The following is a 15,721-nucleotide window of genomic DNA, read 5'->3' on the forward strand; positions in this document are numbered from 1 at the left end:
CACTTTACAAACCAACTTTATGCCAGTAAAAATGGAACTCGTTATTAACAATGAGCGTTTGCCTACAAATTATATAAAGAAATTCTAGTAATAAAGAAGTGATATGGGCAAAGTGATATTATTTCGTGGTTGCTAGGTTACTTTTCAAAAAATGCACTAAGTTTTATAACAGCTTCGTCAAATTATATAATATTAAAACATTTGTACAAAGCGCCATCTTGTGGTTATACATGTACACTTCAGTCACCAGTTCATCAGGTACCTTATGGACGCTATTACTGACCCTGTCTGTCTAGTTCATTAAAAAGACACTTTGAACAATTTGCATATTATTATTATTTTTTAAATAATTAACATGTGATTTTCAATGGCGTCCATTATTTATTTTGTACGTATTTTCTACTTTTTTCATTGATGTTGGTCTACTTTCACTTGTTTTCTGCATCACCCACAATGCTAATAGTAGTGGCAGTGAGGTTTAACCCCTCGCTTCAGCTCTACCTAAAGAGAGCGATGCAGCAGCACTTTATTACTTTTGTCTGTCCAGCTCTCACCTCCTCATGTATACACTCTGTCTTCATGCTAATACAACAGTCAATGGCATCACACACTTATTAACCCCTTTGTTAGAGATGCACCTACCTTGGAGGTTACAGTTAGATACTGTAGCTTATTTTTCCCTTGCAGTTTGTACCTCTTCTTTCATCAGAGTCGGTTTCTGACCACGGTACGAGGTCGCTGTTGGCTGAAAATTTGTAGTTAGTGCATTGTTCTTAACCAAACAGTGGCAAAGAGCTGGTCGGACAAATTCCGAGCAACACTGCTGCACCTGATACATTCAAACCAAACATACACATACATACATGCACTCAGAATGGTCCATCATCCAAATACTGTCTGGTCAGGGGTGGTCTTATACAGTATGTATGTATGTATGTATGTATGTGTGTGTGTATACCTGCATCTTGGGATCTATTATATGTTTATACAGGTTGTTATAAACAAAACTACATTTATTTTATGGAACGTACAAAGTTGCCAACAGCTTTCTTAAGAAGTGTGTCTGTTTTATATCAATTAAACAAAGGATAATGATCACGATCTCTAAAAACAAAAACAAAAAACAATTTTTAAAAAACCACTAAGTCTGTACATGAACAGCTATACATAAAATACACAAAAATCCTGATCATACTTTAACTCAGCATTGTCCATGTGGTGTAGGAGCTGAGGATGTGGAAGATGAGGCAGACGACGTTGATGGTGAAGGTTCATGAAAAGAGCTCATTTCTTCCTCGTTGGCTCCACAGGTGTCTACCACACAGATGAGGCAGCTGGTAACAGGGAAGGCACGCTCTTTGCTCGACATCACCCATTTGTCTGTCTCTGTATGGTACTCCATGATATGACCCAAACGGCCCACTCCCTGGAATCCGGCCAGCACATAGATGACCGAGCCCACGGCTGCACACTTCACCGTCACGCCTCTCCACGGCATCGGTGACGCCATTTTCCACTCATTACTGCCTATTTCATAATACTCCACTGAATCCAGACCACCTGCAGTATGAAATATAGGCATAATGGTATGAACAATGCAACACAATATCATGGCTTTTATAATAATAATAATAAAACATTAATAGGATATTATAATATTGATTACACATGGAAACGGTGACCTGCTATACCATTAATGCCTGTTGCAGCTCCTCCGGTGATCATAAGAAGGATCATGAGATCCTTCAGCCTTGCCACCATGCCTAACACAACCAAAACCAAACAGAGCTATACAGACCTTCCCAGTGATTAAGCTGTGACAACCCCCACTGGCACCGTTAATGCATGCTCAGTGCCACTGGATCCATATGGCATAGGTCAGCTGCAGGGTCGTCAGCTGGGTACCACCGCTCAACAACATTTCGCTCCTTTAACTGCAGAACGTCTACTGGTGGCGGAGCAGTGGCAGGGCCATCTCCCTGCCACCCTCTGCAACTACTACCCCAACACTTCTCCTTTCTCTGCATCCAGAGCCTCTTCAGCCACGTTTTTTAGGTCCTTCCGCTGGTTTGCTCCAGTTACTCCCATATCCCTCAGGAGGCGAACAGTTGATGTTCCAACAAAGCCACGGCATCCTACTTTTACTGGGTAGATGATCGGTTCTCCAGCCAGCCTCCTTACACTCAGCGACGAGATCAGAGTACTTCAGCCTCTTCCTCTCAAAGGCATATTCTATTCTTTCCTCCCATGGGACAGTTAGCTTGATGAGGAGCATGGTCTTGGTGCCACTGGACCACATCACTATATCAGGGCGGAGACTTGTGTTGGTGATCTCACTAAGGAACTGGAGCTTCCTGCCAGGATCAAGTCTTATTCTCCAGTCCTGGGTGAAAGGAACTATCCTTGAGGGAATTCTTGGCGTGGTGCTTGTGTTGCCCACCTTCTCTGACAAATTGGAAGTGCTGACATACTGGTGGAGGATGACCTCTGCTTATGGCCCATCTATGCCCCTCCAACACCTCGGCCAATCTGCTCAGGACTTGATCGTGTCACCACCTGTAGCACTCTTGGGAGAGCGCAATCTTGCAGCCTGAAGAGATGTGCTGGAGACGTGCATTTGGACTGCTACAGTGGGGGCAGCACTCTTCCTGGCCAAACCACTGGTGCAAGGAAGTGTGTTGTATGTTGCCCTGAAAAGAAAACTAAGCCTTGTCTGAGGGATTTTCCACAGGTCTGCTATGCTGATGTTTCTGCCAACAGTGCCTTCCCACGTTGTCCAGTCCCCTGGTTGTCTCTGTGCTACTGCCTTGATGTTATAGTGCTCATCCTCAACCAGTCACCTCAGACACTACCAGTTCCTTCCTCTCTTTCCTGCTGGCCTTGGACCAGACCTGCGGAGCTTCTCCCCACCCAAGATGAGTCCTTCCTATCTGGACTCTGCCGATGATCTCTTTGTTTTGCAGCCTGCAAATTGGCAGCTCAACTTCAGCATGGGCTTTCCACTTGCGGCCCGTGTGGATCTTGACATTTGTACTCTGCCTGGTCAGTGGAATCCCTCACCCCCATACTAGCCTGGTCTTCTTCTGCTTGTAGCCCATGATGATGGACTGCAGTGGCAGCTGTAAGATGTTCTTTCCAAAGAGACCTGTTTCAGATAGGCATCGTGGCAAGTCCAGACACTTTTGGATGAGAGAGTTGGCTTTCCCATCCATCTTGTTTACTGTGGATAAGGGGATTTCACACAATTTCAACGGCCATTATCGATGAAAGAGTGGCGTGATGCCCATTATCAGTTAGTTTATAATCAGTTACTGTCATTGACAAGGAACACAGTGGTAATAAATCTTTAGACTTTATATTTCATCCTCTCATTGCGAGTGTCTTACGTTCTGTTTGTCTTTATTTTATGTTTACATGTCAAGGTGTCTGATAAAATCAAACCAAGTTTTGTAATAATGCACCACAGAGCTTTGCACCAAACCTAAGTTTCCCATAAGGTCTCAGTTTTGTCCAATCTTCCAGCCACTAGAGTTTGTGTCAAGGAAACATACAGTACCGAGGCCGTTCTGTCCACCCACAGCATAGATCCTCAAGTTGACCACCACCAGGCCATGGTTCTTCCTGGCCTCCCTCATGCCGCACAGTACTCTCCATCTGAGAGGACAGGACAGTTTAATCATCAAACCTTTCTTTACCAAATAGACCATCTGACTGATGATAAGATATGTAACGGTGCATTAAAATGGGTGCAATCCAAAACCCAGTTTTAGACCAATCAGAATCAAACATTCAACAAGCGTTGTGTTTATAAACTGGTGTTGATAATCCCTTGAGAAAGTGTTGATTCATTTTCAATAAAATTCCAGCTTCAAACCTTATATTAATGCTCTAACATATTATTGTTTATATAGTAGAAACGTCTTTCTTTGTTTGTTTGTAATTTAACACCATTTAAAAATTTTCATGGTGGGAAACAGGTTAAAATGTAGCAAAATATGAAGAATTTACAATTAAAAAAAAAAAAAAACGTTTATCTTAAATCTAAAACTAAACCTGGCCTCACTTCATTAAAAAATCTTTTATAATAGCAACTTAAATATGTGTGCCGGATGCTCTGTTTATGGCTTCAATAATGTAAGTGATAACAGGAAGTGCCACAATGTTAAATGCAAATATAAATGGGCAAAAAATATGACGTAGTTCTTTAATTAATAAAAAAAAAGAAAAAGTAGCCGCCACATTACTGTGGTAGAAGAGGAACCAAATACCGTAGGTTCATGTTGTTATTGGAAAGTAATCATGGTGGTACAGTGATTTGGCTTTGTGCCTGGTCACGTCGTTTTCCTTTGTGATATTGCCTACTTCTGAAGAACTGTCATACTGAGACTCTCTTTCTTTAGAGTACCTACAATTAATTGGAATAATAAAATGTTTCAACAAACAACACACAATGACTTAGAGACATTCTTAAACATTTACCCTTGTTAAAAATGCCATGAAGAATCCTTACACCTTCACAAATAGCAAGCCTGCTAATAATATGCCATAAAACCAGCGTCCATTGGTCAGAATCTGAACTAATTTGACAGGTTGGCATGAGTAGGATTTCACTGGATTTCATATTAGAAACTGAACTCATGTATGACGTTAGCCGATTCGCGTTTTTAATGGACGTAAAGAGAAAGTATTTAATGAAAAGAAAAGACAGTTTGAACCCAATCCATATAATCAGAATCGGCCATTAAAAAGGAATTAACCATTTATAAATCACACTTCTCGGTTCAGACCTTCATGTTCATGAACAGCTTTGTAAGAGGCGAATGAGTTGAAGCAGGCATGTCAAATTAAGGAAAACAGACACATGTGCAGAGCATGAAGTCCTCCGTACTGAGCCTGGAACCCACTGTATATGAACTAAGAGGTCAGTGTATGAGAGAGGTGTCCTTACTCCTCTGTGTTGGGGTCGTACACTTCGCAGTTGTTGAGGACTCTGCCGGATACGTTATTCCCCAGACTACCTCCACATACGTAGATCAGGCCGTTAGCCTCTACCGAGCCGTGGCTGCAGCGAGGCTGGAGCATGCTGGGTTTGTTCTGCCACGTCTCTGTCCGAGTGTCATAGCACTCAAACAGGTTCAACGCAGAACTCCCTACGACATACACACATACACATAAACACACACCAAAAGTTAGACGGGGTTTACACACTTTACTAGTATTAGTGTTTAATCTAATTAGGTAATATTGTATCTTTTGATATGAAAATGTGAAAAGAGTGGAACAACAGATTACAGACAAGTAAAACGAATGATTTTAGAATGAAAGAACACTTTCGAAAGTGTTTATTTCATTAAATAAGCATGAAGTGTTTTATTCAAGCTACCTGAACAGTATGTGTGATTACCATAAACAAAGATGTCCTTGTTTCCCTGTACTTTAAAAAAAATAAAAAAAACATGATATACTTGAAGGTAACCTATAATGGAGAGCTAAGGGCAGTTGCTGAAGTCTGCCAAAAAAAATGTACCAAATATGCAACTATATAAAGCAATAATATCAGACTCTGCCTTTGGATCTGCTATTGCATTATATGTTTTACTCATTCTACATCAGCATCAGCCATGTTTTTCACTTCCTCTACAAACTCACCCACTTCTGAGCCACCTGAAGTGTAGATCTTGCCCTTGGATGCACAGGCTGCCAGACTGTCTCTAGGGTTCGGAGGCCCCAGTTTGGAATACCAGCTGTCCTTCACCACATTGTAACAGTCCATTCGTTTAATGGGGAAAAGCTGTGATCCTCCAAGGATGTACACCACGTTGTCCCAGAAAACAGCAGCAGCATCGCGTCGTTTCTCAAAGGGGCAGCGGATATCGGTCCAGCTGTAGTCCTGAAATGGCCATGAAGAACAGATACGCGCATGAGGAAACGTTCAGAACCAGTGTACGACAAGAGAATAGTTCACTGCGTTCTAAATCTTTGTTCAATATTTAATATGACACAGTTGCAGAGGTGCCAAAATTGCATACCCCCACCCCCCACCACCAGATGTTCGCCAAACAGCAAGAAACAGCAAATCTGGTGAAATCGGTGAAAGCAGCTCCTCAAGACTCACAAGACCGAGACTTGTGAAATCATCCGTCAAATTTCACCTAGATAAAGTTACAGTAGAGTGAATCGAAAGTAACCACTACCAGAAGCAAAGGTGTCTTTCACATTCCGTGTCCTTTCCCCTTCTGTGAATTGCCTTTTTTTTGCTGGGCGAATCTCATTTGTGTTAGTTCAGACCACTGCATTATCTGCAACACTATGGGTAGCTAAAGCAAAAAGGGTAGCTTTCTTTTGACTCTGTCTATATGTGTTGGTAACAGGTGACAGTTTGCACCTTGGGGTTGAAGTAGCGGCAGGACTGTGGCTGCGAGCCACCGAACAGTGCGATGCGGAAGTCATGTTTCTTGCGGCGCGGACGACTGCTCTCACCCAGTTCCTCTCTGTCCTCAGGAGACAGGAGATGGTAACGCATTCCGCCTGACCCACACACACACACACATGCACACATACGTACAAAAAACAGGAAAGACGCCTTATTAACTACCATTTCATCATAACATCTGCTATGTTCGGACTGTTGGGTGCACCGTGCCATGATGCTTTTGGAAAACTCAACCAAGAATCGGTCATTCTAATCGGTGCTTTATTTTTAATCACATGTAAAGCATTTAAAATTATATTTCTAATGTAACAGCTGCTATTACAGATAAAAAAAAATTCATCCTAAAAGTAATGAATCCTTAAATGTTTGTTTTTAAGTTTGAATGATCAGTGCGGCATGATAAAGCAACTCACAGATAACCATTTTGAGGCACTCGGGATTGTCCTGGATGAGAGGCTCAGCCTGCACGGTCTTACTCAGGAAGTTTTTGGACACGAGCGGGAAGCGCACTTTGCTCAGTATGTCCACGATGTACTTCTGCCGATTCAACACGTCATACTTCAACCACCGCACGGCAGCGTCATAGATCTGCAGGAGTACAGACATATCATTTCTACGAGACGTCTAGGACTTTAATTATAAAGTTATTATAATTCCTTCATAATGGGTGGGCCGTATATAAATGTCACAAATTAGTCTCCGTGACATGCCCTAAGACGTAGCTAGAATCTTGCTCACCTGGTCTTCGGCTCTGACGGTCAGTGTGTCCTGGTGAAGCAGATGTGTGACCTGCTTCACGTCCAGCTGCAGGAACTCGTCCAGTTTGTACACATCTGTAAAGTGCTGATAGATAAACTCGTCCGCAGCAGTCTTCAGCTCGGGACAGTGAAGGCACTCGGCCAACGCACTGATACCTGTAGGATTAATTTGAAGGCATTTACAATGCTTCTGTGCTTTTCCTATAGAGTTTTAATCATACTGTATACCAAAATGCTGCTGAATTCTTGATTCTGATTAATCAGGAAGCGTGGATTAATTTTCATTATCAGCAGCTCCGGCAGTCATTTTAGCTACAAGGCAAATCGCAGGTTTATACAGTGAGGGAAAAAAGTATTTGATCCCCTGCTGATTTTGTACATTTGCCCACTGACAAAGAAATGATCAGTCTATAATTTTAATGGTAGGTTTATTTGAACAGTGAGAGACAGAATAACAACAAGAAAATCCAGAAAAACGCATGTCAAAAATGTTATAAATTGATTTGCATTTTAATGAGGGAAATAAGTATTTGACCCCCTCTCAATCAGAAAGATTTCTGGCTCCCAGGTGTCTTTTATACAGGTAACGAGCTGAGATTAGGAGCACACTCTTAAAGGGAGTGTTCCTAATCTCAGCTCGTTACCTGTATAAAAGACACCTGTCCACAGAAGCAATCAATCAATCAGATTCCAAACTCTCCACCATGGCCAAGACCAAAGAGCTCTCCAAGGATGTCAGGGACAAGATTGTAGACCTACACAAGTCTGGAATGGGCTACAAGACCATTGCCAAGCAGCTTGGTGAGAAGGGGACAACAGTTGGTGCGATTATTCGCAAATGGAAGAAACACAAAAGAACTGTCAATCTCCCTCGGCCTGGGGCTCCATGCAAGATCTCACCTCGTGGAGTTGCAATGATCATGAGAACAGTGAGGAATCAGCCCAGAACTACAGGGGAGGATCTTGTCAATGATCTCAAGGCAGCTGGGACCATAGTCACCAAGAAAACAATTGGTAACACACTACGCCGTGAAGGACTGAAATCCTGCAGCGCCTGCAAGGTCCCCCTGCTCAAGAAAGCACATATACATGCCCATCTGAAGTTTGCCAATGGACATCTGAATGATTCAGAGGACAACTGGGTGAAAGTGTTGTGGTCAGATGAGACCAAAATGGAGCTCTTTGTCATCAACTCAACTCGCCATGTTTGGAGGAGGAGGAATGCTGCCTATGACCCCAAGAACACCATCCCCACCGTCAAACATGGAGGTGGAAACATTATGCTTTGGGGGTGTTTTTCTGCTAAGGGGACAGGACAACTTCACCGCATCAAAGGGACGATGGACGGGGCCATGTACCGTCAAATCTTGGGTGAGAACCTCCTTCCCTCAGCCAGGGCATTGAAAATGGGTCGTGGATGGATATTCCAGCATGACAATGACCCAAAACACATGGCCAAGGCAACAAAGGAGTGGCTCAAGAAGAAGCACATTAAGGTCCTGGAGTGGCCTAGCCAGTCTCCAGACCTTAATCCCATAGAAAATCTGTGGAGGGAGCTGAAGCTTCGAGTTGCCAAACGTCAGCCTCGAAACCTTAATGACTTGGAGAAGATCTGCAAAGAGGAGTGGGACAAAATCCCTCCTGAGATGTGTTCAAACCTGGTGGCCAACTACAAGAAACGTCTGACCTCTGTGATTGCCAACAAGGGTTTTGCCACCAAGTACTAAGTCATGTTTTGCAGAGGGGTCAAATACTTATTTCCCTCATTAAGATGCAAATCAATGTATAACATTTTTGACATGCGTTTTTCTGGATTTTCTTGTTGTTATTCTGTCTCTCACTGTTCAAATAAATCTACCATTAAAATTATAGAATGATCATTTCTTTGTCAGTGGGCAAACGTACAAAATCAGCAGGGGATCAAATACTTTTTTCCCTCACTGTATTAATGCACTCCTTCTAATACATTATCGTTTCTATAGTAACAGCTCATTCGCTGGGACTTATACGGCTGATGCTCCATATGATCTAAGACTAATAATAAACAGATAAAAAGGTTAGAGATATTTGTTGATATGGTGAAGCTGCTCAGTTTTTTAAGAGCCCACAGTCCCATCCACTTGATTTCTATTGGCTCACAGGAGCAAGATAATTTATACGTCAAATTTCACCTACATAAAATTAGAGTGAAGCGAAAGTCTATATTTAACATTTATGGAAGGAGTTTCCAGTGTGCGCACTTTGCAATAGTTTTCCTCCATGGGAGAGTCATCAGAAAAGAGTACTTTATTCTTTCCAGTTTTTACTTTTTTTTTTTGTCTTACTAATTTTAAGAAAGATAAAAATAAAGAGAAGTCTGGTAAGGAAATGTCTGTTTATAGCTGCTATAATGTAAGTGATAACATGAACTAACTTGCCTAGTAGACATTCCACAATATTTAAAGTTATAAACGTATACGTGTCATTCAGGAATAACTTCAAATTGTAATTGTTGGTAAATTACTGTGATATAAGAGGAATGAAATACTTTTGAATGTGCTGTTATCAGAAAAAAGAATCAATGTCAAACCCTAAGTGTTTTATTCCTTATATACTATTTCATAGCATTAATGTCTTTATAATATAGTAGTATACAGTGTGTCTCAAAAGTTTCCATACACAGCGGACTATGTTTGCCAGCACTACGCCGGTTGTGCCTTCGTCAGTGGATGTTCGTGGACGTCCACTTCTCGGTTGGTCCACAACACTTCCAGTCTTTTTGAATTTGTTAATAAGTTTGGCTACAGTGTCGTGTGTGTGTGTGTGTGTGTGTGTGATGTGCTTGCCATGTTTCCTGTTAAAGTCCATCGTAACCTTCCGACAGCATCCAGATCCAGCCATGAGAATAACTTCAATACTTCTTTTGGCTATCTGGAAAAATATATACTATACACTAGGTATGAAAAATTCTGGAAGACATTTTGCTAAATAGCGTTAATTCACCCTATGTATGGAGACTTTTGGGACACCCTGTAGTAAAGTAGTCAAGAGTCAAAATGAAGGTCTTCTGTAAGGAGGGGTGTATACACTTCTGAGCTTTTGGCTCAGAACGTATTGATAAAGGACTAATGTGTGTCCAAGAACTGTTAAAAACACTCCTCTATTTCTTTTTTTCCCTAGAGGGTTAACAAAATGACAAAGAATAACCAAATGGCTTAATTTATTCTATGCAAAAGTATTTGCTCTCTGCAGGAATCCTTACCAAGACAGTTAGTTGCGTCTACTTGATCTTTCAGAAAGTCCACACACATTTTCTTTACTGGCTCTACCTGGTACTGGTTAGCAGCATTCAGCAGAGACTGGACGTTGTTGCTGTTGACAGAGATGCTAAAAAAAGAGAAAGGAAAAAAAAGTATATCATTATTAAATCCGCTGTGTCTCTTCCTCAATTTTTATAAAAAAAGAATTTTCAGGAGAAGACAGCAAAGGTACATAATGCATTCTGGATTTGAAGGCTTTCAGCCAACTCCAATATTACTGGCACTCTCCAATAGAAGGACAAATGTGATCGTATACAACCATCATCTACTACACCATCATTTGCCGGGTGTGTGTATGTGTGTGACCTTTGACTTGGAAACACTGGAAACATTAGTGAATATGGAAGGAGGAGAAAGTTTCCTTGTAGCAGCTCAGAGGTGATGGCATTAAAAGCTGAGTACAAAGACAATCCTGGCATTCTGTATGTACATGGGGCATCCAGATGCTTCTCTAGACACAAAAGCTATGTTTTTTTGCAATAGCTATCTCAGTCATAGGATTTTAGCCTTGTTATTCAACCGAACTGTCTGAATTGAACAGTTTGACAAACAAATGTGGTAGGAATATAAAGAAGCTTGAAATGTCCTGCATGGAGGAGTGTTCAAAAAGTCTTTCCAAGATTCTTAGACATCACAAGAAGAGACTCAGTGCCATCAATAATTTTAAACCCAGAATCTTTAAATTTCTTTAAATAGTACCTAAAAATATCACTTGCAGGTGTTATTCATTTTCATGCAGCGTGCCAATACTTCTGGAGTTCACTGCAGCCACTATGTTAAAGATGCTAAACTTAGCTGTGAATATTAACAGTCAATGTAAAGACTTTAGCTGATTTCATACCGGGCCGTGTAGACGAATTCCACCAGCAGCTCGATAATCTCAGGCTCTGCACCTCCGAGCTCCACCTCATGGTTTGTGGCCTCCATCATGTTGGCTGTGGCAGAGAAGGAGAGAATACTGTTCATGATGATTTTGGCTTTTGACCCAAACCAGTTAAACTGTCCTGCTGGATTCATCTATATCAGTCTAGTAGTTGGTGATAAGTTACATCACTAATAAACACTGAATTTGCATTACAACACAGAAACACAGATTCTTACTGGTAAACATGAGGTTGAAGAAGTGGCTCGCAGCAGCCAGGACCACTCTGTGTGCGAGGATGTGTTTCCCCTGTACCACCAGTATAACATCGCACAAGATCCCCTGAACAGCAAAGAAGACATCTTGCTTTTAGTCATATGTTCATGACTTTCAGTTAAATCTGTTCATCTTTAAAACTGTACAGATTTCTCTATTGCCATTATGCTGCAGTATGAATTATGCTGCAATCCACTGTGTGTGCGCACACACACACTGCACAGTGAGCTAACAGCACTCATTATCCCTAATCATTATCCCTTATATTTTGCTATATTCATATATTCTGTAAGATTGTTGATTTTTATCTTCTATTAAACAAGATTTTCAACCTACTATCCTACTACTATCTAATGGTGGTCTATCAATCTGTCTGTCTATCGATCTATCTGTCTGTCTTTTAGTCTGTCTGTCTGTCTGTCTGTCTGTCTATCCATCCATCTGTCAAGTTGTCCGTTTATCTTTATGTATCTTTTAGTGTCTGTCTGTCTGTTTGTCCATCCATCTATTTACAGTTATTGACAATTTACACACCACTATTAGATAGATAGATAGATAGATAGATAGATAGACAGATGGACAGACAGACAAATAGGTAGACAGAAAGACAGACAGACTAAAATATATATAAATAGACAAACTGACAGATGGACAGACAGACAGATACAGAAAGACAGATGGATGGACAAACAGACAGATGGATAGCTAGATACATACATACAGAAAGACAGATGGACAGCCAGATAGATAAGTAGACAGAGACAGACCGACTAAAAGATAGATAGATAGACAGACAAATCAACAGATGGACAGACAGACAAACAGATAGACAGACAGATAGACTAAAAGATAAATAGATAAATAGACAGACAGAAAGAGATAGACAGATTGATAGACAGAAAAACTGACAGACATATAGATCCCTTACTTCCCTGCTGGACAAGAAAACAATAGAAACCATCACAGAAATTCTAACGGTTTCCATTACAAATACCATTACAAACCAGCTGTTAACCATTAAAACCATTACCATTATTGGTCCTTAATGGTATCCACTAGATATAACATGCTACCAACAAAAGGCAAAAAATTACCAGTAGAGAGCCACAGGGACCATTACAGTTTCCATTAAAACCATTAAATCCATTACAAATTCTATGAGGGTTTCTATTGTTTTTCAGCAGGGATTATTAGAGTGCATAGTAGGAGATTGAAATCTTGTTTAATATCATATTTATCTATCTGCCTATCTATCTAATAGTGGTTTGTACATTCTGAATATCTCAGACAGACAGACAGACAGACATTTCTGATTTCAGTTCTTTATTTATTCAACTGTTTTTGCACCTTTATTACAGTACAGCACTGAGTTATAGGATCACATCAGACTGCAATCTGAATTACAGAATAAAAACCTAACCATGACAGATCTCTAGACATTTTATCCTACCTGCTTCCTCAAGTTATTCATCATTCCCATTATATTAGACAGTAATCTATATTCCTCCTTGGATGCAATTTTCTTCTCGCTTTTCTTTTTAGGGCCTGAAGCTTTCTCGCAGGACGAGGAGGCCATCCTGTCCATGTCCTAATAACACTACACTAAACGTGGACTAACACACAATGTTAGACTAAACACACGGAGTCAGGCGAAGGTGAAGCCGGAAACCAAAAACCACAACAACTACAAAGTATTCCCAACCTGTTTGTCAAAATAAAAGTTTGAAGCCCGTTAAAGGAGGCTGTGTCAGCAAAACTGAAAGCAACTTTTAGTTTGCAAAATTATTATCAAAACAATATGCGCGTTTCCCAAACGAAACGGACAGTTTAACCGTTTAAGTCAATATTTACACGGTTGCCTGGCCCATGCAGCAACGGAGAGCAAAATATTACTGCAATACATTATAGAGTCGACAGGGGGCGACATACATAAGTTTGCATTGGATTTCAGTTGAAATATGTTTCTGGACAATAGCCCAATGAATTGCTGTTAGTTCTGTAGCAAAATACAGAGTTATTTTATTTGAAATAGGTAATTAATTATTTCAATCATCCATTTTCATGAGCTGCTTTATACTTTTTAGAGTGGTGGTGAATCCATATCACATCCAGGGAACGCTAGGTGTTAGGTGGGAATACAACCTGGATGGAATGCCAGTCCATCACAGGGCACCATGCCTAGTCACGCATTCACACCTATTCAAACTAATTTAAAGTTAAACTAGCTTCTGGTATTTTTTTTTATTTCGGAGGAAACCAGAGAACCTGGAGGAAACCCACTGAAAACATGCTCTGCAGGAGAGTGACCCAAACGTAGGACCAAACTGTGGACCCTGTAAGGCAGCAACACTATCCACTGCATCACCATACCATCCAGTGCTATGCACTACCTATACAACATGTATCTATCTATCTATCTATCTATCCATTCATCCATCCATTTTCTTTACCACTTATCCTACACAGGGTCGCAGGGAGCCTGGACACAAGGTTGGGGACACCCTGGACAGGGAGCCAATTTAGAGATGCCAGTCAGCCTACAATGCATGTTTTCGAACTGGGGGAGGAAACCGGAGGACCTGGAGGAAACCCCTGAAGCCCGGGGAGAACATGCAAAGGCCACACACACAGGGCAGGGCAGAATCGAACCCCCAACCCTGGAGGTGGGAGACAAATGTGCCCCCATTCTATCTACCTATCTATCTATCTATCTATCTATCTACAAAAAATATTAAAAAGGTACAAGAAATGTTTTTTTTTTTTTTATTGAATTTAGCATTAAGACATACAGGTAATATTAATTCTTAAACTAAAATCCAAAAGAATTAAAAGTGGAAGATTTCTATATCCGAATAATTCTCTTGAGGTACTTCATTTTACAAAAGAGATCCCCAAAAGAAACAGTGTATTCGCATTACTGTGTTCACAAAGTAAATTTGAAAGTTGTATTGGTATGTGATGTACACTAGATGTCAGTGTTTCCCATGATCTGTATCAGGTTGGTGAAGTGTGGGCTTTGTGTAGGTGATGGCCTTGAAAATAAACAGTGTCTGCACATAATACCTTTTAAATTACTAACATTTATAGATTATATTGAAAAAAATGTTAATATGAGAAAGTGGGAATAAGACAAATCAAAACCTGTATAACACCCTTCTGCAATCTGGCATCTCTTGTATTGGGGTAGATCTTCTGTGTCAGGTGATGTGCACATATCAGCAATGATGGTTGTCTAGTCAGTTTCTATTAGCAGAGTAGGTTAAACATCTCCTGTAGTCAAGCAGGTGGCAGGTTGACACCTGGTCTCAACTGATTTCAGCTTAATCACTCCAACTTGAAGGCAGGCCTGTGTCCATTATAAGCAGCAGCCAGGAGATGTCCCACTGGATTTCCAGGTATCCAGGCAGAGAGAGAGAGAGAGAGAGAGGTCTAATAATTGTGTTGTCCTCACTACATTCGTTTTGATGTCTATTTGTTTTGAAACCAGTGTTAGCAGAACACATTACAATTTCCACAAGATTGCACATATGATCAAATTTGTGCACCTTTATTTTAAAGCAGGTCATATTAACATAAGCAACAGGACTACTTCTGGCTAAAACTCATGAAGAACACAGCAAAGAAAGCGTATGTTAATTGACCATGCTGGTGTAGAGCAGGTTAGGGTGTGGTTTAGTGTGGGTCTGCATTAGGATGGTGGTGTTGGCAGATGAGATAGAGGAGTAATGAGTAACATGGCACACCTGAGCTCTTAGATATTTTCAGTGAGCTGAGCAGAAAGTGGTGAATGGCGAGAAAGTGGTGGAGCTGCAAAGCTTCAAGGTTCTTTGTTTTACAAAATCCTTTACATTATTGCGTGGCTGTGGATCAGGTGGTAGAGCGGGTTGTCCACTAATCGCAGGGTTGGCGGTGCGATTCCCGGGCCACGTGACTCCACATGCCGAAGTGTCCTTGGGCAAGACATTGAACCACAAGTTGCTCCCGATGGCAAGTTAGCGCCTTGCATGGCAGCTCTGCTACCATTGGTGTGTGAGTGTGTGTGTGTGTGTGTGTGTGTGTGAATGGGTGAATGAGAACCAGTGTAAAGAACTTT

The 15,721-nt window shown here is 41.0% G+C and overlaps 1 protein-coding gene across 2 annotated transcripts; it reads right to left on the reverse strand.

Annotated features, from left to right (window-relative positions):
• Nucleotides 1-879: 879 nt before the first annotated feature.
• Nucleotides 880-13,535, reverse strand: klhl7 (kelch-like family member 7). 2 transcript variants are annotated; one of them, XM_053612663.1, is made up of 11 exons: nucleotides 13,079-13,526; nucleotides 11,592-11,694; nucleotides 11,332-11,425; nucleotides 10,433-10,557; nucleotides 7,172-7,347; nucleotides 6,847-7,021; nucleotides 6,386-6,528; nucleotides 5,650-5,890; nucleotides 4,949-5,150; nucleotides 3,557-3,654; nucleotides 880-1,560 (listed from the first exon to the last, which is right to left on the reverse strand). In XM_053612663.1, exons 1-11 carry the CDS (start codon nucleotides 13,211-13,213, stop codon nucleotides 1,202-1,204), a joined length of 1,851 nt encoding a protein of 616 aa, XP_053468638.1. In that variant the 5' UTR covers nucleotides 13,214-13,526; the 3' UTR covers nucleotides 880-1,201. The 2 variants fall into 2 exon arrangements, 1 of the variants encoding a protein (XP_053468638.1); XR_008384538.1 differs by having other exon boundaries at nucleotides 1,450-1,560; nucleotides 1,799-3,654; nucleotides 13,079-13,535.
• Nucleotides 13,536-15,721: the final 2,186 nt, after the last annotated feature.

This window comes from Ictalurus furcatus, chromosome 24, assembly GCF_023375685.1.
Source record: "Ictalurus furcatus strain D&B chromosome 24, Billie_1.0, whole genome shotgun sequence".
NCBI lineage: Eukaryota > Metazoa > Chordata > Actinopteri > Siluriformes > Ictaluridae > Ictalurus > Ictalurus furcatus.

Coding starts and splice junctions, on each gene's coding strand:
- klhl7 (XM_053612663.1), bottom strand. CDS start 13,213: ATGGACAGGATGGCCTCCTCGTCCTGCGAGAAAGCTTCAGGCCCTAAA. Junction 11,426..11,591: donor CTTCAACCTCATGTTTACCA/GTAAGAATCTGT, acceptor TCTCTGCCACAG/CCAACATGATGGAGGCCACA. Junction 10,558..11,331: donor GAATTCGTCTACACGGCCCG/GTATGAAATCAG, acceptor CTCTTTTTTTAG/CATCTCTGTCAACAGCAACA.